General features: G+C 54.3%; 1 protein-coding gene across 1 annotated transcript; it reads right to left on the reverse strand.

Moving 5' to 3' along the window:
* Window positions 1–171: 171 nt before the first annotated feature.
* On the reverse strand, window positions 172–23,760 carry SLCO2A1 (solute carrier organic anion transporter family member 2A1). Its single transcript, XM_036388369.2, has 14 exons — window positions 23,622–23,760; window positions 12,913–13,050; window positions 10,653–10,815; window positions 8,961–9,176; window positions 7,815–7,913; window positions 6,159–6,286; window positions 5,054–5,135; window positions 4,051–4,215; window positions 3,582–3,771; window positions 2,418–2,577; window positions 1,918–2,081; window positions 1,066–1,130; window positions 841–964; window positions 172–754 (listed from the first exon to the last, which is right to left on the reverse strand). Exons 1-14 carry the CDS (start codon window positions 23,709–23,711, stop codon window positions 634–636), a joined length of 1,905 nt encoding a protein of 634 aa, XP_036244262.1. The 5' UTR covers window positions 23,712–23,760; the 3' UTR covers window positions 172–633.
* Window positions 23,761–24,311: the final 551 nt, after the last annotated feature.

Genomic DNA, 24,311 nt, shown 5'->3' on the forward strand with positions numbered 1-24,311 from the left:
TAGCCCCTGCCAGCCCTTGCCCATCACCGGTGGAGCTGCAGAAGAATGTCCCCCTCTGCCACCATTTCTTCCCCTTTCCCAGCTGGAATGTGCTCAGCATGGCCAGGCTGTGACTGCCGCCTCCCCAGGGCTTGCCTTGCTGCTCAGGGGGAGACCAAGAACGCACCACGGTTGGAAAAGTGACCTTTATTTAAAATATAAAAAGAGCATCAAACCCCAGATGTTGTGCAATAAACCCCTTGTGCTGTCTTGTCCCAACACGTGTGCGGTGTCCCTGCTGCCCTCCGTGGGGACACCGGGCAGCCCCTCCGGGCTGGCAGCCACCTCCCCTGCTCCTGTCCCGGCCGGGAATGTCACAGCGGAGCGGGACCATTGCCCGCAGCAGGCACTTCTCCGGCTCCGTGTGTTCCAGCCCCCTCTGCCTCCTGCTCCGGCGGGCCGGGGCTGTCCCTGCCCAGGGTGACGGGCTGGGGACCCCGGGAGATGCCGTGCCCAGGGCGGGGCTGGCCCGGAGCATCCCTCGCCGGTAGCGCCTGGGCTGCGGGAGGAGTCGCTCCCGTGGGAAGTAAAACGAACCCAAACAAGATAAAGTAGTGGCAGTGGGTGATGGGGGAGCCAGTCAGTCCTCGGGGGCTACACCAGCCCCGCCGCCTTCTCCTGCACGTTGTACTCCTTGCTCCTCTTCACCTTCCAGCTGATGAGGGCCAGCAGCACCGTGCCCACCACCTTGTAGCCCACCTGCAGCCCCAGGTATCTGCCGGGAGAAGAGCGGGGACATGTCACCCCTGCAGCTGGCACTTCCAGCCGGCCCCCGGGAGGGGAGGGGCACACGCAGGGTACCTGTTTCGGAGGAAATCGTTGTTGTAGTAGGCGCAGAAGCGGCCCGGGGCGCACTGCTGCTGCTGCCAGTAGATACAGGAGGAGTCGATGAGGGCTCCGAACATGGCTGGGGCCGGCAGCCAGGCTGGCAGGGAGAGAGGATGGAGTCAGTGCTGATCCCGAGGAGGTTCAGTGCCTCCTGCAGCGCCAGCAGCCCCCCAGCCTCATTCAGGGATGAGCACTCACCCAGCAGTCTCATCAGTAAGAACTGGACTCCGATGGCGAACGACTTCTCATCCTGGTTCACCACCCTGCAGGGGAGAAGCCACAGGAGGTCTGTTGTAGTGCATTTTTATACTTTCTAATACTTTATAATAGTTTTGTTTTTGTATCCCCTTATTTTTCCCAAATGGTTTATCCCAGATTGCACCCCCTCCCTTTACCTGTGCAATCCCTTTCCCTTGCTGAGATCATCCCCAAATCCCCACCCTGGCTCTCTGTCAATCTCTCAGCATCCCATCCCCTCCATCCAGAAGCTTCGGTCCAGGATGTTGAGTGATTAGCCAGAGGCCAGGGGTCAGCCCCCCAAGCCTTGCCCCATACTCTGTCCTAAATGTCTACCCCCAGTACCCATCCCTTAGGGTCACTTATTGGTCAGTAAAATGTTCTCTACTTTGGGTTTCCACCTCCCTTAAAATGTAACCTTTGCACATCTCCCGGGCTCTCAGCAGGAGCCCCCTGAGGTGCAGGGGCTCCTTCGGGACTCCTAGAATAAAACCTTGGATTAACCCCTGCTAAGGGTTGGCCCTTTTATCCCATACCCCTGTCTCTGGTGTCTCTTGTGCTGCAAAGGTGACCAGCCCAGCTGCCCTCAGTACCCTGGGGGCACAGGAGAGTGTCTCCCTGCTGTCTGCTGTGTCAGGGCTGGCTGGGGCTCCTGAGAGGCTCCCAGAGAGACAGAGACAGAGGTCAGAGCTGCTGGCTCTAGATTTGGCCAAGACTTGGACTGGTTGCACATTTATGACATCCCGTTGATCCCAACATGGGGAACCATCATAACAGCCCCCCCTGGGACCGAGGGCCCCGCACACCACTCACCGTAACACCATCATGTAGAGGGGGTTGTGGGACAGGCAGGCAATCAGGGCAGCAAAGGAGATGAGGAATATGGCAGGGAGGAGCATGTGGGAGCAGCTGACTGGACAAGAGCCCGTGTAGGTGGAGAACAGCTCATTCCCATTCAGGGAACAGTTGTGGTAGATCTGTTGGAAACGTTTGGAACAAAACAGACATCAGACTCCCAGTGCCAGCAGCAGCCTTCTTGGGACAAATCATCCCACATCCCTGTGCAGGACACTCGTAAGAGCACCAGCTCCAGTTTTAAGGCACAGCCATGGCATCCTTTAATGGGATTTCCCACCATCCCTGTTCCTCCAAGCAGGTTCCCAGGGCCTTACAGCAATTCTCCAGGGCACCTTCCCAGGGCTCAGCACACCATGTGGAAAAGATTCCACTCCCTTGTTGCATTTGTTGGGCTCCTGCAGCATCACTCCACTATTCCCAGCAAGGCTGCTTTGCTAGCCACTCGCTTTACTCACCTTTTGTCTGGGGTTGGAGGGGTTGGTGGTGCTGTTGGTGCAGCCAGCGAAGCAGGGGGAGATGTATTCCGTGGTGTTTTTCCGGCACACGGGGTGGAAGATCTGCTTAGAGCATTGGCACCCAGCCCGTGCCTTAACCTGCTGCTGGGAATTGGGTGTACTGCCAGAAAGGAGGGGGGAGAAATTGGTAAAAAATTAAGAAATAGGACAGGAGGAATTAAAAAAAAATAAAAAATCCCTTCTACTAGTTGAGCAGTTTTCCTGTTCCTGTTTGGGCTGGGCCACTGCCAGCAGCAGCCTGGCCTTCTGCCAGCCCCTGATCCCTGCAGGTACCTCTGGAAGCGTGCAGTGAATGTCACAGGAATTATGTTATGTCTACAAGCAAGTACTGACACACTTCTTTTCCATTTTTTTTTTCTCAGCTGAAAATTAATCTCAGCCTGTAGAAATGGACCTGGGCTCCATCCAGAGCTGCACAAACAGATGTTTGAACATCTACAGCTGGAAACACCACACGGACACAAACTGAAAGTGGGCACGTTCCCAAACAAGCCTGATGGCTGTGGAAGTGAAGAGGAAAAACCCAAATCTGCCCTGTCTTCCCTCAGTCCCCCAAGGAGTGCATCTGCTGGAGTCACACAGCCTGAATCCTGCAGGAATGTGGCACTGGGGAGCTGCCCTTGGGCAGGGTGGGATAGGGCTGCTCCACCCCCTGTGGGAAGATGGCATCAGAAATCTCTTCCTTGCTGGCAGTGCGCTGGGAAATGAGCTCAATGCACTTGACATCAAGCCCTGGTTGTACACAAATGTCATTTTTTATCTTAGGAAGTCATGGTAAGAGCCAAAAATATCCACTGAGGTGAGGAGAAAGATGATGTCCAGCTGGAACACTGTGAGCGTGTGAAGTGATGTGGACACAATGTTACTAATTTTCCCCTAAAAATCCAGAGTGAAAAATTACACCCTGCTTGTTTGGCCTAGAAAATCATGGATAAACACCCTCCCAAGCTCTCTGGGCTGTGAAGCACCCAGATCTCCTCCGTGCAGAGGGGATCAAGGAGCAAGAAGCATCATGGTGATGTCTTCTGCCTCTCCACCTGTGCGTGTCCCTCCCCACAGATAAGAGCTGGAGAAAGGAGGAGCTGGGAGCAGCACCTGCATTACCTGGGGTGGTAGATGCCCTCAATGTGCCCTGTGGAGCAGCCCATGAAGAAGATGGGCAGGCAGATGAGGATGGAGAAGACGAGCACCACAACGGCGAAGCGCGGGATGGCGCGCAGGGAGAAGGAGAAGCGCTTCATGATGATCCCCCCCAGCAGCATCCCCAGCGCTGCTGCTGGCAGGTTCACAGCTCCTGCAGAGGGATGGAGCCTTCAGGGGGGCCCTGCCTGCCCAGAACCCCTCCATGGGCAGGGGGCAGCTCTCTGGATCTGGGAGAACCCACAGATCCAACTGTTGTCCAAGACAGGCAGCTGGGGAACTACAGGTCAGGAAAGTCACCAACTACCCCAAAGTGAACCCCTCATCCAAAAATGAGCTTTCACTGACTTCTTCTCCAGGATTTTAAAAGCCAGGAGAATATGGGCAGTTGGCTCCCTGCTGATGGATATTTTTTGCCTCCATCCATGCTCACCTATGAGGAAGTTGGCCTGGGAGGGGGAGGCACCATACTGCTTCTCCAGGAATTTGTTGAGGAAGGTGGCCAGACCCGCAATGACAGAGGAGAAGCTGCACTGAGCCAGCACCAGGAGGATGAAGAGGGGGTTGAGCAGCAACCGGAGGAAGATCTTTGGGAATCCTGCAGGGAAAACGTAGGAAAAATGCCTTTTAGCTATTTGTACTGGGAATAAACCCCCACCCTTAGCCAGTTCCCAGTAAGGATGTCTGTGGGATGATGTTGATCTGCTGGGGATGTCTGCAGGCATGGGAAAGCAGGAGGGGAGACACCCTAATATGTCCCAGCAGCTGGCAGCACCATGGATGGGACACTGTGTCCTCTGGCCCCATCAACAGAGGCAGATGGACCCTGGGAGCAACTCTGTTTATTTGGTCTCTTATGAGTTTTCTAATTAGCAGAGAGTGGTGGAGAACCAGCATCCATTAAAGCCCAAAGAGAGGAGAAGAGGGAACTGACAGCTCCAGGATGTGACTGCAGTGGAGAAAGAGGCAAGGAGGGAGGGGCTTTATCTGGGAAGAAATCCTCCTGGAGCTAAATGAGTCATTAATCTGGTCCCTCAGCAGTGACATCCCTCTCAAGCCTGTTTTGGCTCCACATAAACAGTGTCAGCTGCAGTGGGGTGACCTCGTCGAGGAGCTGCTGGCGCCGGCAGCCCCATGCCCATCCCTGGAGCTGGGGCTAAACCTCCCAGAGAACCTTTTCTGGCCCACTCCTCCCACTTTAAGGTCCTCAATGCAAAATTTGGAAACAACTGAGGCCCCACAGAGGGAGGCTGTGCCCACCTCCCCCTGGTCCTTAGGCCCTCGTGGTGCTGGAGCTGGTCCACACACAGTGCTGGGCTCCCAAGGACACCCAACAAACCCCCTTGGTGGGAACCTGCAGGTCCTCACCCACCCCACATGGCCCAGCACAGTCCAGCATCCCCATCCACCCCCTCCTGGACCCCCCAGGAGTTTACTTTTGATGAACTCCAGCAGGGAGGTGTCCTGAGCAGCCCCTGTCTCCATCTTCCTGAGCATCCCGGCCTCCGTGTTCCGCTCCTGGCAGGGAGAGAGGAGCAGCCTGTGCTGATGACAGGGGCTGGCACTGTCCTGGCACAGGGAGGCTCAGCAGGGCCAGGGTCTGTCCCAGGGGCCTTTGACCCCCAGCCAAGCCTGACAATTACAGCAAAGCCACATCCCATGTGCCCTGAGCACTTCTCCAGGCTGGGAGAGCTGGGAGTGTTCTCCTGGAGAAGAGAAGGCTCTGGGGAGAGCCCCTTCCAGGGTCTAAAGGGGCTCCAAGAGAACTGGAGAGGGACTTGGGACAAGGGCCTGGAGTGAAAGGACAAGAGGGAATGGCTTCACACTGCCATTAGGGTTAGATGGGATCTTGGGGAGAAATTCTTGTGGTGGGGAGGCTCTGGCACAGGGTATCCAGAGTACTATGCCTGTCCGATCCTTGGAAGTGTCCAAGGCTAGGCTGGACAGGACTTAGAGCAACCTGGGATAGTGAACCATGTCCCTGCCCATGGCAGGGAGTGGAACAGGATGAGCTTTAAGGTCCTTTCAACCCAAACCATTCCAGGATTCTGTGATTACAGGGGTGAATTATCTTAAATGTCACTGCAGCCCCTGAGCAGAGCAGCAAGACAACAGCTTGTTGTTGGGAGGTTTTAAGAACTTGGAAATCTTTCTTCCCCTGAATCCTGACAAAACACCTCCCTTTTAACTCTGCTAAGAGTCTGAAAATGAAAGTTAGAGATAGTTCAGCTCAAATCTGAGGAGTCCTTTAGCCATAACTGTGAAATATTTTGGGTTTGATTTTACCTTTAAAGAATCAATGAGTAAACAATTTCGAAACCAAACTAAAGTATTTCTGTAGCAAAACCAGTGGGGTTTGGCTTTGAAAACACCAAAATGATACACATTAATTATTTTCCACCTTTTTAAAATTAGTTTTAATAGGACAGGGTTGCTGGATTGCCTTCCTCCCTCCCACCCCTCTCCTCTGGGGACAGGTATTCCCTCCCTGAGCACATCCCTGGCTCCAGGACATTCCAGCCTCTGGAGATGAGGTCTCACCTCTCCTTTCAGCATGTACCGAGGGAAGAAGAAGTAGGGGATGGAGGTGAGCACCAGGCAGCCCGAGGAGATGAGCAGCCCCAGCCACCAGGCTCCGATCCAGCGCTGGTCGCTCGGCGTCAGCTCCACTGTCAGTGCAACACACAGGGACACACTGTGAGAGCCCCAGGGGTGACAGGGACAGAGCTCCAGGAAAATATGGGCTGGAGGAGTATGCAGAGTCACTGTAGGCACAACCCAGGGGGCTCTGCACTGGCATGTAAGAGAAATGGATGGGGGTGGGAGCTCCCACCTCTTGGCAGCAAGACCGGCACTGGTTGTGTTTGGCCTGTGCTTTCCCTGGCTAGGAAAACAACCACTGCCACTCATCCCAACTGCACCAAGCCTCCCAGGTGAGTGCAGGATGGATTTGGTCAGCATGGAAGCAGGCTGGTGGCACAGGTTCAGCTCTAACCCCTGAGCCAACCAGTGAGGCAGAGATTATGGGGGCCTGAGTCCATCCTCTGCCCAGAGAACACAGTGGCTTGGACCATGCTGCTGACAGGGATGCTGAGCCAAGACAGGGACTGGGAAAGGCTGTGCTGCTTTCCTGGAAAAAGTTGCTGTCCCATTGTTCCAGGCTGGGTCACTTTCTGCTCGCAGGGACCGAGGGAAGGCCCTGTGCTGGCAGAAGCTCGTGGTTTCCAAGTGGACCAAACTCCGGGCGCCTTCTCCGGAAAAAGGAGGAGAAGGTGAGAGCCTCTCTGTCTGCAGCACACACATCCTTTGGCTGGGCCAAGGGATGCTCATGAGAGGTCTGACAGATTGCCTGGCTTGCCTTGGGGACACGGCTGCCCATGGCCAGGATGGAACCACGGCCAGCCCCGTGCCAGGGTGTGACAGGAGAGGAGCCCACACCCCTCTGGAACAATCAGCCCACTTCCCCAAACAGGACCACTCCACTCTGGAGCCTGGACGTCATCATGGAGCGACCAGGCAGAGGCTGCTAAATCCGTCTGCCGCCGCGGGGAGTGGGCCAAGGCTGTTTGACATTTCCTGCCCACGTTCATTTATTATTCTTATCAGGCACCGGACAAAAATGTCAGGCAGGTTCTGATCTCTCTAAGGAAACACAGGAAAAGCCACGTTAATGATGGAGCTGGGGTGAATTCTTTAGTGATTAAGTTACCAGAAATAATAAGCACATGCCATGGATAAAGAAAATTATCCCTGTGGTGGCGTCAGCTCAGCCCCTCTCTCTGCAGGTGCTGATGCTGGGTGCTGGGGAGGAGGATGAGTACACCCAAGTTCTCTGTATCCATAGGGCAGTGGTTGCTCTCTGGTTCTCTTCTCCATCCCTGGATTCCTCAAATTTCCCTGTTCCTCTCCACCACCACACTGGGGTTGTGGGCAGACCCCAGCCATGACCTCCAGTGCAGCACCATGAGCTGGGCATTGGAATGTCCCTGCCCCAGGGCTCTGCTTCAGTGGTGGTGTCAGGACCACCTGTATCTTATGGGGTGATGGAGTGGAGTATGCTGGGGGTGCTTTTCGAGGCTGGGTCTTTCCAGGGTTTTATGGGTCACAGGACTGGTGTTTTTTGTCACCTTTCATCTCAGAGTGACCTTCTGGCCCACAGAGGGTGTTTAGGACCTGTGCTACCTGAGCAATACTCACCAGTGTCAACCCTCCCGATATCCACGAAGAGCCGCAGCACCACGGAGCCCAGCAAGTATCCAAAGGCTGGGCCAAACACAGCAATGGCAAAGAGGATGGCTGGGAAAAGGGAACAGAGAGAGCCCCTGTAAGCAGGGAATTATAGTTTCCATGCAGATGTGGCTTCTGTCTTCCCAGGAAATGCAGGAGTGGTGGCACAACACACAGAGGGGAGAAAGCACCCGTCAACATGGTGAGAAGGTCCCCACTGCCCTGATACTGAAGGTGGTGTTTGTCTGACAGCCACAGAGGGGGAAGGCAGCTGCCTGTGGACAAATTCCCTCTGCTCTGTTGCTATCAAGGCTTTGCTGACACAATGCAAATTGTCAGCTACATCATTAATATCCATGGTATTCATGAGCCCCAGGGAGCAGCAGGGCACTGACATCCAGGGCTCACACAGGTGATTGAGACCTTTGTGTCCTCTAAGATGCCAAGGGAAAAAACACATCCTAATGCTCAGATCCAAGGAAAAACATTTGGTTCACATGTTAGGAGAGGTGAAAGATTCTGAGGGCAAAAAGGCCACCAGACCACCCTGGGTGTTGCTGAACCCTCCCATTCCAAAATAGATAACCCATACGGTCAGAACATTTTCCTTTCATTTGTTTGCAATGACAGAATCCAAGTTCCCTCCTTGAGAGAAACTCTTTACACAACTTTCTCAAGGCATTTAAAAGGAGGCAGTGAGCTTGAGCTGCATCAGACATAAAATGAAATGGGACCTGGGGACATGGAATTTCTGCTATATTGAGGCAACCCTGGAGCCATTCACCCTGACAGCCCTAAAGGGAGCACCTGTTTTATAAACAACACACCAGTCCCTCTTTCCTTCCTCTTCAGAACCTTTCAGGTTCCTTCAGTCCTCTTTCCATTGTTTTCCTAGCAGGTTTGGGAATTCTAAGGGATCAGTGGGACAATTCATTGGACAGTGATCCCTCACTGCAGAGGGGAGACAAGGATGCTGGAGCTTGGAGAAACCTGGGATAGTGGAAGGTCCCTGCCCATGGCAGGGGGTGAAACTGGATGAGCTTTCAGATCCCTTCCAACCCAAACCACCCTGGGATTCTGTGAAACAAAACAATGCACAGCAATGGTCCCACTTACCAACATAGAGTGGGGAATTGTTGGACTCTGCAAAGTCATCCACGTAGGATATCCCAAAGGGCTGGATGGGCACGGTGCCGATCCCAGCCAGCAGCTGGGCAATGACCATCATGGCCCACACGCTGCTGGCCTCCTTCTCAGGGTCCTTGGTGCTGTTTGAGCACACAAATCTATTCTCTGCATAGCACAGCTCATCCTGCCCCTGGCTTTTGTTACCTGGAGGGGAAAAAAAAGAGCGTTTCAACACTGGGTACATTCCCTGCCTCCTCCCACACTAAGTCCCCAAATAGCAGGAATCTCCCAAACTCGCTGAGTAGGCACAAGCTGCTGGATTTTGGATGGATTGCTCATTTTGTTCAGCAGTTCTCATCACCCTACACTTCCTTTGGAGTACTATACTGAGGTCAGCAAGCAAGCAGGCTGTGATTTTAATCCCACTTTTAAAGAGTTCAAGCCATGGAGTGAGGGTGCTCTGGGATTAATGAGGGCAGAGCTAACCCATGGCTGGTTTTTGCTGTCTCTGGTCTCTGCTCCCTCGTGGTACCCAGGCAGGAACAGGGAGTGATGCCCTCTGGGGTCAGCTGGCTGCCCTAAGCAGGACACCCTGCCCTGAATCCCTGCTGTCCCCATGGCTCAGGAGTAGCCCAGCTCCTTCCAAAACATGGCCCTTGCTTCTTCATACAGCCCAGACACTGGGAGGTCTTCATTCTGCTCCAGACTGCCATGGAAACTCCAACCAGGACTGAAGTATTTTCAGGGGCTGTTCACAGACTGAATGTGCTCTTTTCCATCAGGCAGTCCTCATAATGTCACTATCTCTGCCCTGTCCATCTGTTTTTGCAGTCCATCCTCTAATCCTGTTCAGTTTAGGAAAGGTGCTCTGAAAGAATTGTGTTCTGTACAGAACTTTTGGGTCATTTCCATTCTGCATCAAAAATCGAGCTGTCATTGTTCACATGAGCTTGTTCCCAAAGCCTTCCCAGTGAAAGCAGCAGCCTTCCTTGGGCTGGATCAGATCAGGATCCTGGCCAGAGCAGGCCCTGGGGAAAGGGGAGCTTTGCTATATCACAGAATTCCAGAATGGTTTGGGTTGGAAGGGACTTTAAAGCCCATCCAGGTCCACCCCTGCCATGGGCAGGGACACCTCCCACTATCCCAGGTTGCTCCAAGCCCTGTCCAACCTGGCCTGGGACACTTCCAGGGATCCAGGGGCAGTCACATCTTCTCTGGGCACTCTGTGCCAGGGCCTCAGCACCCTCACAGGGAAAAATGCCTCCCTAATATTTAATCTAAACCTACTGTCTCAGAGAAACTGTGGCTGCCTCATCCCTGGAAGTGTTCAAAGACAGACTTGGAGCAACCTGGGACAGTGGAAGGTGTCCCTGCCCATGGCAGGGGGTGGAATGAGATGGGCTTTAAGGTCCCTTCAAACTCAAGGCATTCCATGATTCTCTAACAACAGCTGGAATAACATGTGCTGGGAGGGGCAGAAGAAACCCCACACATATTTTTTTGCATTCAGAAGGGTTTCCAAAGCCATAATGACATCGGGTTTAACCAGCCACTCCACACCTTAAGGCTGTGTTTGAATCACGCGTGCCCTGGAAACACCCCCTTTTTGGGGGGCAGTCACACATCACCCCTCTGGAGCAGCTGGGTGTGGGTTTGTGGGGCCCAGCTGGTGGCACTCACCCGTGCTGAGGGCAGTGTACTCGTAGGGGCCCGAGAGGAAGTGTGGCAGGGTGACCAGGAAGGCGCCCAGGGCCAGCAGCAGCCCCCCCAGGCCGATGACGCGCGGGCGGTGCACGCGGCTGCCGAAGTAGCTGACAAAGATGATGAGCACCACGTTGCCAATCTGGAAAAGGCACAGGGAATAGGGAGGAGCGTGAGAATCCACACAGAATCACAGAATAATGAGGTTGGGAGAGACCTCTAAGATCACTGAGTCCAACCTATGACACCTCAACTAGGCTATAGCATCCAGTGCCATGTCCAGGCTTTTTTAAACACATCCAGAGATGGTGATTCTGCCACCTCCCTGGGAAGAGCACTCAACACGGGGTACATGCCAGTACTTTATTATTTTTTTGGTGAAAGAGGACATCCAGGCCCTATGGCTGTGCCTGGCGGGGTGGACAGGGCTCTCATCAGGAGGTGTTTGACCTCCACAGGAGCATCCCCTGGCCCTGTGTGTCCACAGCACGGCAGTGCTCCCTCCTCATCTCCAGCCACAGGGTCACCTCTGGGCATCCCTTGTTGGCATGAATGACACCACAGCCTCCCTGTGATCTGGCTGGGGCTCTTTCAGCACCCACACCTGCCCCCCACCCCACAGGCATCACAGAATCATTTAGGGTGGAAAAACCCTCCAAGACCATCAGGTCCAACTGCTCCCCCAGCACTGCCAAGGCCACCACTGCCCCACGTCCCCAAGTGCCACATCCACACATCTGTTAAACCCCTCCAAGAATGGGGACTCCACCACTGCCCTGGGCAGCTGTGCCAGGGCTGACAACCCTTTCTGGGAGGAAATTTTCTCTCATACACAAACGAAACCTCCCGTGGCCCAGCTTGAGGCCATTTCCTCTTGTCCTGTCCCTCGTTCCCTGGGAGAAGACATTGACTGATGCGGCATAAACTGACAATTCCTCCAAAACCAGCAAGGAATGAAACATATTGCCTCCATCCTGTGACTCAAACGGACATAAGCCCTGCTACAAAGTCCGGCTCGCTGCAAATATTTATGACCCTGGGCATTTGCAACTGCAGACACCATCAACTAGAAAGCCATGAAACCACACAGCTTGCTCAGGCAAGTGGGTGAACACCACAAAATTCCCATTACATGGGCTTTAACAGGACAACCTAAACATCATTTTAACTTTGGCATGTTGAAGCTGTCCCTGCTCGTTGCAGGGGGTTGAACAAGATGGCCTTTAAAGGTCCCTTCCCACCCACACCACTCTGTGATTCTATGTATGGCTAAGAAAACTTTGTATTTATGTTTGTGTGGGCTCTCTTGTTTGTCTCTTTGTGGGTTTTGTTCTTGGAATTGCTGTAGGCACCAACGCACTAAGATTGTTGTCCTGGACACGCAGGGCACCTCACGCAGACACAGACAGCAGGAAGTCTCAGTGGGCACTGAGACATCTTTTTAATCCCAAGTGTCCATGCTGGTTGAGGTAAGACTGAGGCATTCACTTGCCCAGGGATCCAGGAAGATTCCCAGTGTCCAGCTTCTGGATGGAGCATCCCCTGTGCTCACCAGGGAGCTCATGAGCAAGTGTGCTGCCACTTGGTGCCAGCAAAAAACTCTCTGCCAGCAGATCTTTTCCTGTCATTTCCCAGGCCTTGAAGAGCTGCTAGGAAGAACAGAATTCCTGGAAATGTGAATGAGGAAACTTATTCCAAGGGATTTCTTGATAAGAAAGTGTTTGTGAGAAAATCCTCAGCCAGCTCAGTGATATGCCTTAAACTGCCAGAGGGCAGGGTTAGATGGGATATTGGGAAGTAATTCCTCCCTGTGAGGGTGGGGAGGCCCTGGCACAGGGTGCCCAGAGCAGCTGTGGCTGCTTTTGGATCCCTGGAAGTGTTCAAGGCCAGGTTGGATGGGGCTTGGAGCAACCTGGGACAGTGGGAGGTGTCCCTGCCCATGGCAGGGGTGCAATGAGATGGGATGAACTTTAAGGTCTCTTTCAACCCAAACCATTCCAGAATTCCATCCAGTGTAAGCCTGCTCTTGTCCAAGGGCCACCCCCACAGGATCCCCCCATTGGCCCCTGGATGTGGCAGAGCAGAACGAGGTGTGACAAGGTGTCCCAGAGCACAGCACCGCTGCTCTCCCAGCACACGGAGCCTGAGGAAGCCCTGGCTGTGAACAGCCCTGAGACTCTGTTTTGGGAAGGTGCCCCCCAGGCCCTGGCCACCCTTTGGGTGCTCCTCTCCCAGTTACCTCGTGCAAGCTGGAGATGAAGCCTGAGGAGAGGCTGGAGAGCCCGAAGCGCTTCTCGATGGTGGTGAGGCTGCTCTTGAAGTTGGCGCTGTAGAGGAGCTGGGAGAGCTGCAGGAGCCCATGGCACAGCACAAACACCTGTGGGCAAACAAAGAGTGCCACCCCAGTGAGGACCCCGCTGGAATCACAGACTCATTAAGGTTGGAAAAGACCTCCAAGGCCATCAGGTCCAACCTTTGACCAGGCACTGCCATGCCCACTAAACCATATTGAGAAGTGCCACATCTACTTGCTGTTTGGACACCTCCAGGGATGGTGACCCCACCACTTCCCTGGGCAGCCTGTTACAATGATTAACCACTCTTTCAGTGAAGAATTTTCCCTGATATCCGATGTGGGCCTCTCCATGCACCCTTTGAGGCCATATGAGACCAGAGTGCCCTGCTGCTGTGTAACTGCTGGTGGCCACATCCTGATGAGTGTATTCCAGCTGGCTTTGGCCAATGGCTGCACCCCTGGAATGGAGCATCTTGGGATTCACTCAGCTGGAAAGTCAATTAACTGAACCTGCTCCAAGGGGTGTTGCTAGAAAAAGTTGAAAAAGGGTGTTAAAAGCCCCAGAGGGAGAGGATGAAATATGCACAGCATGGTCTCACTGCTGGAAGATTCCAAAATAGTATTCCAAACCCAGCAACTTCCCTTGAGCTGGGCAGTGAGCTGAGCCAGGAGCCAAGCTGAGCAGAGGCAGAGGAGGGAATACAGAGAGTCTGGGAGAAATCTGGCTGAAATAGCCTGGGTGGGCTCTGAGAGGAGAGCGCTCTCAGCCAGGGATGCAAGAGGCAGCTCACAAGTGTCCCTTGATCTATATTTAGTCAGAACAGTTTTCCTTTATTTTTCTTGGAATGGAATGCATCCACACGGTGCCAAAAGCATTTTTAAATCAATTAAAAAAAAATCCCAACAAACAAATAAAAAAAAAACCAAATGGGGGAAGATCTTTTAATTTAGATTCACAGGAAATCAAATATTTGCTGAATACCGGAAGAGTGTCCCTCAATGATAACGTCGGGAAGTGCAAGATGATGGATGAGGGATCAAAGGGACTGCAGGGCTGACAAATTCCTGATGTTCTTGGCCAGAACAGCAGCAATAGTCCTTATGAGTATTTATCTGGAAGGGCGGTAGCACCCAGTAGCTCTGACCCATTAAATGATAAAAAAAATCAAAAAAGACCAGCTTGGAGGATGCAAATTCCATAAGTGGGTGGAGTGTGTTTAGGGAGCAGAGGATGATGCATGGCCGGGCCCAGAAATTGTAGCAGAATTTGGGTAGAAGATGGGCAAGAAAATGGTTTCTTGGGAGTCTTCTGTGAAGGAAGAGAAATCCAGCCAAAAGGCTTGGCTGGGAATCTAAAAGCATAAGGGATGGGAGAGATGCTGACAGACAGAAAAAGAGGAGAGGATGGAGATGAAGGAGAAGGAGAAAATGGAGCCCCGGCAGCGTGAGGGCAGGCTTAGAAAAACTTGGAGACCATGGGGAAGATGAGGGAGAAAGGCAAACACCCCAAAATGAGGAAAGAAGGACCACAGGCACAAGCTGCCATCACAGAGTCCCCAGCCACATCTGGGAGGAGTGAGAGCAGACAGGCTGGCATCAGGCTGGCATCAGGCTGGCATCAGGCTGGCATTGCCATTGCAATAACCAGGAGAGGACAAAGTCCCAAGCTGGGACTTTGCCCCGACAAAAAGCTGCAGAACAGGAATTTGGGGTGTAACGTGGGAAATCCTCCCAGACAGGGCCAAAGTGGAAGTGAAATATCTGCCAGTAAACTCTTGAAGATGAATGACCTCTCCATCCTCCCACTATCAGCTCCCACACTTGAAATCCCATCCCAGGACAAAATCCTGTGGGTGGAAGCTGGATCCACCACTTCCCCAGGCTTGACTTGGAATCTACGTGGGTTGATCTGGAGCAGAGGGGTGAGGATGGCAACTGGAGAGGGGATCTTGTTGCTAGAGAACATCATTTTTTGTCCATGTGGCTCTGGGCAGACTCTACAGAAGGCCCTGGAGCAAGGAAGTGCCGGCTGAAGAGCAGTGGTCTGGGAGCCACAGAGCAGCTGGACACAGAGCTCTCCTGGAGCCAGGCGCCAGCCAGGGAAGAAAAGCTGTTTACCAACAGGGAGGGAAGAGGGTGGATCACCAGGGCTGAATTTAGCACAGCAAATGTCAGCCTGACCCCGGGGCAGACAGGGACACAGAGTGTCGAGGACAGAGGGGATGCTGGCACGGAGGGGAGATGAGGAGGAGAGGCAGGCTGGCTCCCCAGAATGCTGGGGGTGGCAGGAGATGGGATGGAGGCATGGAAGGACCATGGGAACCACAGCAGGAGGGGAGAGAGACAAGCTATGAGAGGAAAAGGCAGAGCTGCCAGGAGGTGCCCTGAGATGTGTTAATACCTTGGTGATAACCTGGGATGGCCAAAACGGAGCCCTGGATCCAGAGATGCCTGGGAACAAGCTGGGGCTGCCTGCCAGGAGGGAAGATGAGGTGAGAGAAATGCAGCTGGAGAGCACCAGCAAAGGGAGAGGAAAACCTTGGGGTGTGACTGCTTCCCCCTGCCCATGGGTCCTTCTAATGCAGCTCCTGTCTGCAGGATCAACCGGAAAGGCGGCAAAGCCTGGATCCTCCAGGGATGTGATCCCACCCTGAGACCACACAGCAGCCTCAGCCCTCGGATGTGCAGAGCCCAGAGAATGGGAGGGGAAGGGCAGGGGTGATTTTTTTCTTGGGAAGAACCTGGCACCCAAAACAGCCCGAGAAAGGCAAAACAACCTTTGCTCCAGGACTTGTGCAGTGGAGTCTGGCTTTTCCAGACACACTCCAAGTGTCTGGAGGTGAGATGAGGATTCTGATGAATTCCCGTGAATTCAGCAGACTCAGTTTTAATTATAATAAGGACATCCTAAACCTTGAAGGCTCTGAGTGCAAAAAACTGAGAGAGGGCCTAACTTGGAGGGCTCCCCAAAAGGAGTCCATGCACCCCCTGAGGCTGGTGGACATGAGGGGCACCATCCTCCTGTGTCCCCTCACAGGTCTCTCCCATCCCTGTCTCTCTTCCCACGCGTTCCCGTCCCTACATGTTCGTTCTGACCACCCACAACCTGCCGGTGCATGGAAACCAGCCCCGTCCCAGCCCTTCCAGCTGCTCCAGATGTGCTGTGCTGCCCCACGCTCCCGCCCAGCAGCCCCGGGAGGGGAGGGAGCTGCCCTAATCCATCTTCCCTGATGACAAGAAGGGGCTCTTCAGCAAGAGCCGAGCTCGCTTGCAGGGAGGTTTGGCTGACGCGAAGCCGACGCGAGGGCGAAGGCGCGGTGGGAGGTTGAGGAGCCGGGGGCGCTCCCAAGTGCTGACCCTCCGGAGCAGAGGCTCCCACGGGAGCCTGGAGTATTTTTGGAGCTGCAGGCAAGGAGTGCAGACAGGCAGGGAGCAGCACAGGAAGGCCAAAGGCGTGGACCCACGTGGACGCCCCCAAAATCCCCTCGTAATCGTCCCCGCGCTTCTTTCAGAGCAATCCTGACTCCAGGCTGCTTGTACAAGGCACTTGGCTCCTTTCCAAAAGGAGCTGCACTTAGAAGGAAAGCAAACTCCTGGGGGAGACAGGCTGCTGCCCCCACCCAGCTCGTGGGGACCAGCACCTCCCAGGGCAGTGCTTTTTCCAAAGGAAGAGAAACCCATCCCATGGCAGAGAAGGGGGAGGACTGGTTCCTCCATGAGAGCTGGCAAGGATTCAGTCAATCCCAGCCTAGACTTCCATCTGAGATGTGTCCAACAAATACTCAGGTTTCATTTCATAGGAGTGAACCATCTCTGTGGAGCCTCCAGGGATCTCCAGGAGTCAGGATAAGGCTCTTCCAGGCAGGAGCCTAACTCTGCTCTGCAGGGACCACAGTTTTGGGAGGATCCTGCTACACGTGGCATGGCCATAGCTCCAGCTGGAGGAGTGAGTTAAGGGTTAATCCCTTGCTCTGCTTCCACAGTTCCTGTTCAAATTCATCCCTCACCTCATTTTTCAGTGTCTTCCCCTTGGCAGCCCTGGTTGGAGATAAAGAGGGTGAAAAAGACTCCAAGCTGCCTACCTCTGGAGTCTCCCTTCACTTTAATCTCCTGAGCTTGCAAGAGAAAAAAAAAAAAAAGGAAAAGGAGGGGGAACTGTAGGAATTTATAATATCCCCAAAATTTTAATATGGAGAAGACAGAGTGTTTATTTTAGAGTAGTAAGATAACTCTTACTACACTGGGAGATCCTTCTGCAGTAGGACAGCTGAGGTCACTCAGTCCAAAAGAGATATATCCAGCTGGATATGGAAAGTGTAGGGTTAGAGTTAAACCCTACACTTTCCATATGTAGAGTGGGGAAATACATCCCTCTTTGGCATAGTTTTCCTATGGGGAGCTGCCTGGATTTGCAGATCAAGAAGTACCATGAAGGATGAAAAGAAGCACAGCATTTCCACAAAGGGAACCAAAGACCCTGCATGGAGCCCATCCTTTAGTACAGAACCTCTGAGCCTGGCCTGATGGCAGATGTTGGCTCCTAAGTGGGATTTCTATTGCAAATAATGAAACAATATAAAAATTAAGCTGATCAGGGATTGCCTGAAGCACTCTGGAATGACGACTGTCTGCTGCCAAGCCACACACGTTTTACCCCCTGGCTGTCACGTGCAAAGACAATATTTGCTCTTTTTGCAACAAACACACACACACGGGATTTCCTGGCACTGTATCCCTTTGCAAGGCCCAGGTGAGCCCAGCTTTGCCCAGAATGGAGCTTTTTGGCTGCAGAGGATTGCTGAGGCAGACCCTCAGTGTGGGATGCTTCCCAAGAAAATACCGCCCTCAAAATAGGACACCGGGCCTCCCTCAGCCTTTCCTCCCTCTGGCAGGTTGGGTGGTTGGTTTTCCTTCATTCTTCCTGAAGGTCTCTTTTCATTCTGGGGCATCAGGACCCGATGAGGGTTTCCTTGAGGGCAGGTCCAGGCTGGCTGTGTTGTGCCTGACCCAGAGGTGTGTGCAAACACTCCTGCCCGCCCGGGCCTCGTGCTCCCTATCAGCGTCACTCCTCTCCCGTCCTGCTCCCATAATCTTATCTACACTGACCACTCCTTGCTTGTGTTTGGGCACCCAACCACCTCGCCCCTCATAAAATTACCTTGTCTCAGGTCTCCTAGACCTTGATCCCACTAAGCTTTCCAACCCATCTTTTTCCTTATCCCACTGCTGGTGTTGCTGGTGAAGACCAGGTGGTTCTTCCCTTCTGGAGCCTGATCCCACCAAAAGCAGATGTGGCCACAGTGCTGGACCATCCAAACCCAACCTGTGCTGTCTGGTGCCAGCACCATCACCACAAATGCTGGAAGACCCAGGTCCTTCTTCTCCTGTCACTAAGGACCCTCCTGGTGCCTTTGCCACAAACACTCATCCAGCCTGCACAGTGCCCAGAATTGCAATATTGCTTTGATTTTCCTGCTTAAATCAATGGCTCTAATCAGCCATGACTTTCTCCTTTCTGTGTTCCCCTCTCCAAACCTACAGCCAAGCTGCCTCCAGATCTGTGACTTGATAAATCTCCTGTTCTGGCTAAACAAAGACATTAATAATCTTTTCCAACAGGATATGAGAGCACAACTGGTACATCTCCAGGCTTCTAGAATACACTCCTCAGCAAATTCCTTTAGTCCCTTGGAAGGAAGGGACAAAAAACTTGTCCTGCTGCTGTTGGGAGCTCAGACCCCAGGGCCAGGCTCCGTTTCCTCTGCAGGAGACATCCAGCCTCCCCTGGGAGGTGAGAGCTCCCTGCTCCTGCTCACTGCTCCCAACACCTTTACCCCAGGGTGCTTTCAAGCCTTATCACACTCTGAGAGCCCAGTCTCCTCCTGAAGTTGCTGCCCCCTCTCCTACCCTCTTCCATTCCCTCCCTCTCCTTGCCCCAGTACAACACCCAATTTAAAGCTCTCCTAAGGCTTTTAAATCTCTCTCTGGATCACCTCTGGCTGACATAAGTGAGAATAATTCTCTGTTGTCCTCCTGTTTCCTTTTCCATGCCAGGCAGTCTGCAGGCACGGAAAAAAGCCTCCCCCTGCCTGCACTCACAACACTTTCACACTGCTCCTCTGTGCTCTCCAGCTTCCAGCTGAAACCAGTCCAGCTCCTCTAAATCAAAATATATTTATAAAGCTCTCCTGCTTGTCATCTTTCTGGGGATCCCAAAATCAATTAAAATAGTTCAAAACCACGAATGAGACAGTAAAGGCGAAGAAGCCAAAATAATTGAGGTTCTGTAAACAGAGAATTCCTGTGAAATAATCCTTCTCCAGTGGTTGTCTGGGAGCAGAAAATGGTCATAGAATCATAGCCTCATTAAGGCTGGAAAAGACCTCCAAGATCATCAAGCCCAACATGAGCTTAAATCACATGGCTGGGGCTCTGGACTGGGGGACACTGATGGTGTCCCTGGCCATGGGGGGTATCAAAAGCACCATGGTCAGGGACCCCATCAGTGTCCCCCAGTCCAGAGCCCCAGCCATGTGAAGGTGCAACCTTCTCCACCTTTCAAGCCTGTTTCAATCCTTTAGGCTGTGAGGTTCTCGGTGTCCCCAGTGCCACCAGGTGCTGGCATCCACCTGAGGCTGGGCTCATGCTGCATTTGCTGAGCAGCACAGCTGCAAGGCCCCAAACCCTGGTGCCAGTCAGCACAACCCTGGGAGCTCTGGTGAATGTCCAAGCAGAAGGATCAGAGAAATCATGGGATGTTTTGGGTGGGAAGCGAGCTTGAAGCCCATCCTGTTCCACCCTGCCATGGGCAGGGACACCTCCCACTGTCCCAGGTTGCTCCAAGCCCTGTCCAGCCTGGCCTTGGACACTCCAGGGATGCAGGGGCAGCCACAGCTGCTCTGGGCACCCTGTGCCAGGGCCTCAGCACCCTCACAGGGAACAATTCCTCCCCAAAATCCCATCTGACTGTCCCATCATCACCCCCATCTCCACCAGTGCTGTGGAGTTACCGGGATGCTCCAGATGAGCTCAGAGCTCAGCAAAACCTCCCAGCGCCGGCACCTGCAGGAGTTTTGTGCTCTGCTGTGTCTTTTCCAGGGGGATGGGGGTGGGAGCAGTGGGCAGAGGGCTCGGCAGCCCCAAGGCAGAGCAGGGCTGGCTCCAGCCAGGAGCAGTCACTGCTCCGGCCGGGGCAGGCGGAGCCCGGCGGTATCGGCAGGGACCGAGCCCGCTCTGTGTCACTGCCCCAGGCGCTGCAGACCCACGTGTGACCGGCAGTGACTCCGCAGCACCACACGGAACTGTCACACCGGGCTCCAGAGGGAATGGGAGCAGCTGGAACCGCACCTATCCACATCCACAGGGAATTGCTTCCTGAAGTGCAGCTGCGCTGCTCCTGCATCCCCAGGACTCCAACCCCACCCCATGGAACCCCTCCAACTGCTCCTTTCCACCAGGACTTCTCCCTCCCCGATGCCCATCCCTGGCACCGTTGTGTTCCCACACCTCCAAACGTCAGTGGCAATGGCTCCAGTTCTGGGTCCAGTTTTCCAGTTCTGGAAAGCACCCAGAGAGGGATGGGGTCTGCTGCAGGGGGTGGTGGTCCCTGTCACAGGCGTCATGGAGGGGCAAGATGATGGAAAAATTATTTGTTATTTCAGCCCCAGCCCTGCAAAAGACAGCCTGGATATGATCCCATCACATGGGCTTTGGGGATTAAATATGAGCTTAGTGATTAACTCTTCCAAGTCTTAATTGTGTCCTTCCAAGCCTGTTAAAAGTAGGGAATTTTGTTGTGTTGCAAATATTGTCCCCATCAGAAACTGCCATTGCCTGTGTGAGGATGCTGTGTCTGATTGCTCTGGGGAGGGTGATGCCCACAGGTCCCCAGAAAATTTGGGGCTGGATGAGGCTTTTTTATAATCCATCATTCATAGCACCAGTGGCTTCTTGTACAAATAACAGCTACAAACCCTTTCAAAGCCAGATGCTGGCCACACCTTGCCCTCTGATGACCATTCACTCCAGAACTCCCCAAAATTGGAAATTCCCCACAGTGGAAATTCCACTGTGACACTGACATCCTACTCATTTTTGGGGGCTGAGGGAACTGACACTGCACACAGGCTACTCCTTTCTGATCCTGAAGCAGTGCTTTTGTTAAAGTATATGTGTTTAATGCAAATGTCACCGGACAGGAAGAGTGAATACATCAGGAGAGGGTGGGGGATCCTGTTGCCTGTCAATTTATACATTTTTTCTTAAAAGCAAGAATATTTCTCTGAGGGATGGGTGTCCTGAGTGCCCCCCATCCCAGATGGAGCACATCATCCCTCTGAAGCCAATGAGATTGTTTGGGTAGAGCTCAAACTGTTCCTTCATGTGCTTGCACGGTGCCACTGCCAGACTGCTGACTTTTCAAACCAGAAACAATTCTAAACTAGAAGTTTTGAAGTAAAAACTTTAAAAAGCAGTTTTAAAGCTTTTCTTCAGGCAATGCTTTTCCAGCCACTAGCAAAGTGACACCCCTGAGTCATGTGCCCTTGGCCAGATGCCCCTACAAGGTCCCATCCAAGTGCCCTGGGGCATGTGGGGTGCTGAACACCCAGCCTGACTCTGGGGCACCCACAGCCCACACCCTGCAGCTGCCTAGGGGCTGCACAGATGGAGCAGCACTTACTTGTTGGGGCTTTTGTTTTTTAATCTGAAAGTTTGACATCCTGCAAGAGAGTTTGGCAATGTTTTTTCACTCCAGGCTGTTTTTGCTTGCTGCTGGTTGCCAGAGCAGAGCAAGAGCTGCAAGAAGGGCTCTGGTTTTGGGTGACTTTACTCACTGCAACTCAGGGTCATTACTGCAGCAGCCTGAAGGGCGCTGGGGGCAAATTTTGCACCTCCAGCAGAGCAGAGGACAGGTCAGCAGTCCCCTCCGGAGGAACATCAGCGTATCCCAGAAACCACCCAGGGTAATCTCAAGCTCTTTCTCCTGGAGCCCACAGCCAAAAAGCGTCATCAAGTCACCTGCTGGAACAGCCCAGCCTGGGCAGCAGGGACCTGCAGGGGTATGGGACTGGGAGGCATCATCTGGGATCATGCCTCAGCCCTGGGAGCTGTCAGGAGGAGCAGCCCCGTGGTACCCTCCAGCATTCCCATGCAGCCCCAGCACAGCCCAGGGAGCAGCACCATCCTCCCTACAGGGTGATGGCAAACAACCCCCAAACCCATCCCAACCACCACACCTCCTCCACAGTCACACATCCTGAAAACCCAGGGCTGGGAAGAGCTGACACAGCACAGCACCCACACTCAGGTCTAGGAACAGTGGTGGGAAAGCACAGCCCGGCCCGGGCAGCACCGGCAGCCCCGGCACGGAGGGTCCTGCCCGCCAGTGCCCCTGGGACATCCCTGGCACATCCCTGGCAAATCCCCTGGGACATCCTTGGGCACATCCCTGGCACATCCCTGGCACATCCCCGGGCACATCCCTGGCACATCCCCTGGCACATCCCTGGCACATCCCTGGGCACATCCCTGGCACATCCCTGGGCACATCCCTGGCACATCCCCGGGCACATCCCTGGCACATCCCTGGGCACATCCCTGGCACATTCCCTGGGACATCCTTGGGCACATCCCTGGCACATCCCTGGGCACATCCCTGGCACATTCCCTGGGACATCCTTGGGCACATCCCTGGGCACATCCCCTGGCACATCCCTGGCACATCCCTGGGCACATCCCCAGCACATCCCCAGGCACATCCCTGGCACATCCATGACACATCCCCGGCACATCCCCGGGCACATCCCCGGGCACATCCCTGGCACATCCATGACACATCCCTGGCACATCCCGGGGCACATCCCCGGCACATCCCCGGGCACATCCCCGGGCACATCCCTGGCACATCCATGACACATCCCCGGGCACATCCCCGGGCAGCGGCCCTTCCCAAAAACCCCACCCGGCTGCTCACGGTGCCCGTGTGAGGAGGTGCTGCCGAGGGAGGATGGAAATCCCCCGTTCCAGGGACATCCCGGGGACAGGAACAGCCCGGGCAGCAGCCTCGGGGCGCATCCAAAAAAGGGGTGAAGAGCGGGAGGGGAGCGAAATCCAGGTGAGGGGTGGTGTGAAGGCAGCAGGAGAGGAAAGGTGCCACACGGCCGGGGTGAGCGGTGTGTCCTCACGCCAGCAGCCAGCTCAGGAGCCTGGAGCTCAGGCAGGGGCCGGCTCTCAGGGGGCAGCACCCAGGTGAGGAACTGGGCAGCCAGCACCGGAAAACCCACCGAGCTTTTGTTTCTGTCACTCAAAAGCTCTGCTCACGCAAGTTTTTAAAGCAAGCCCGTGTTATTCTAAGGCAGTGCTTTCTTCTCAGACCAGGATGTGGTTAATCATTGCCCAAGCAGCAGCACACCGTGTACGAGAGCCGTGGGGAAGCTCACGGAGAGCTGCTCCATGGGGTGAAACACCCACGTGCCGAGCAGGGCATCACTTTGAACCCGCAGAGCCCCCCGGGCTCCCCAGGACTGCCCCAGGAGCTGATGTTCCAACTCTGCATCATCAAACCCCCTTGGTTTCACGGGGACGCGTGGGGTGGGCTGGGAACAGGGCAGGACCCCCCTCCCTCCCCGCCAGCATCCCTGCCCCATCCTTACTTTGATGTTGCAGAAAAAACTCCTGGAGCAGGTGCCGGAGCTCTTGGGGATGTCAACCGGGGATTTGCCAACTTCGGGGCGGACTCCCATGGCGAGGGCTTCCCGGCGAGCCCGGGATTTTGGGGCTGCGCTCCGGCCCGGCCCGGCCCGACCCGCCGCCCGCACGGGCTGTGCCGGAATCCCTCCGAGGCTGCGAGTGAGCCCGGCAGCGGCAGCGCCAAGTTCTTATAAATCGGCTCTGGGCAGCGATGATGAAACGCTTTCTCCTCCCTCTTTCGCTTTGTGCGCCGAGGGAACTTTAAAGTCGCAGGAAGCGAAGGCAGCGCGCCCGGAGCAGGTGGGGACGCTCCGGAGCGCGGGATGGGACAGTGCTCTGCCCAACCCTGGGGACACCCAGCGCCCCGAGCCGCCCCTGTGCCCCTGTGCCAGCCTGCAGGACCCGGCTGCGCAAGGAGACGGTGCTGACAGGGCAAGGAAAACCACTGGGATTTTAATTCGAAGGTCCTCTGAAGGGGCGAGAGGAAGGAGAGGAGCCTTTCAGCAGCTGAGATTTGGCTCCCAGGTAGTGGGAGGGGGAAACTGGGTGGTCAGATGGAGAAATCCTTCACCGGGCCGTGGGGTTTTGGAGGGACAAAAAAACCTTGAGTATTTGTTTTTATAGAAAAAGCTGCGTTCGTGAAGCTCCTGAGC

The sequence above is a fragment of the Molothrus ater genome, chromosome 10 (genome assembly GCF_012460135.2).
Source record: "Molothrus ater isolate BHLD 08-10-18 breed brown headed cowbird chromosome 10, BPBGC_Mater_1.1, whole genome shotgun sequence".
NCBI lineage: Eukaryota > Metazoa > Chordata > Aves > Passeriformes > Icteridae > Molothrus > Molothrus ater.

Coding starts and splice junctions, on each gene's coding strand:
- SLCO2A1 (XM_036388369.2), bottom strand. CDS start 23,711: ATGGGAGTCCGCCCCGAAGTTGGCAAATCCCCGGTTGACATCCCCAAG. Junction 1,131..1,917: donor CTCTACATGATGGTGTTACG/GTGAGTGGTGTG, acceptor TCTCCCCTGCAG/GGTGGTGAACCAGGATGAGA. Junction 755..840: donor AACGATTTCCTCCGAAACAG/GTACCCTGCGTG, acceptor TTCTCCCGGCAG/ATACCTGGGGCTGCAGGTGG.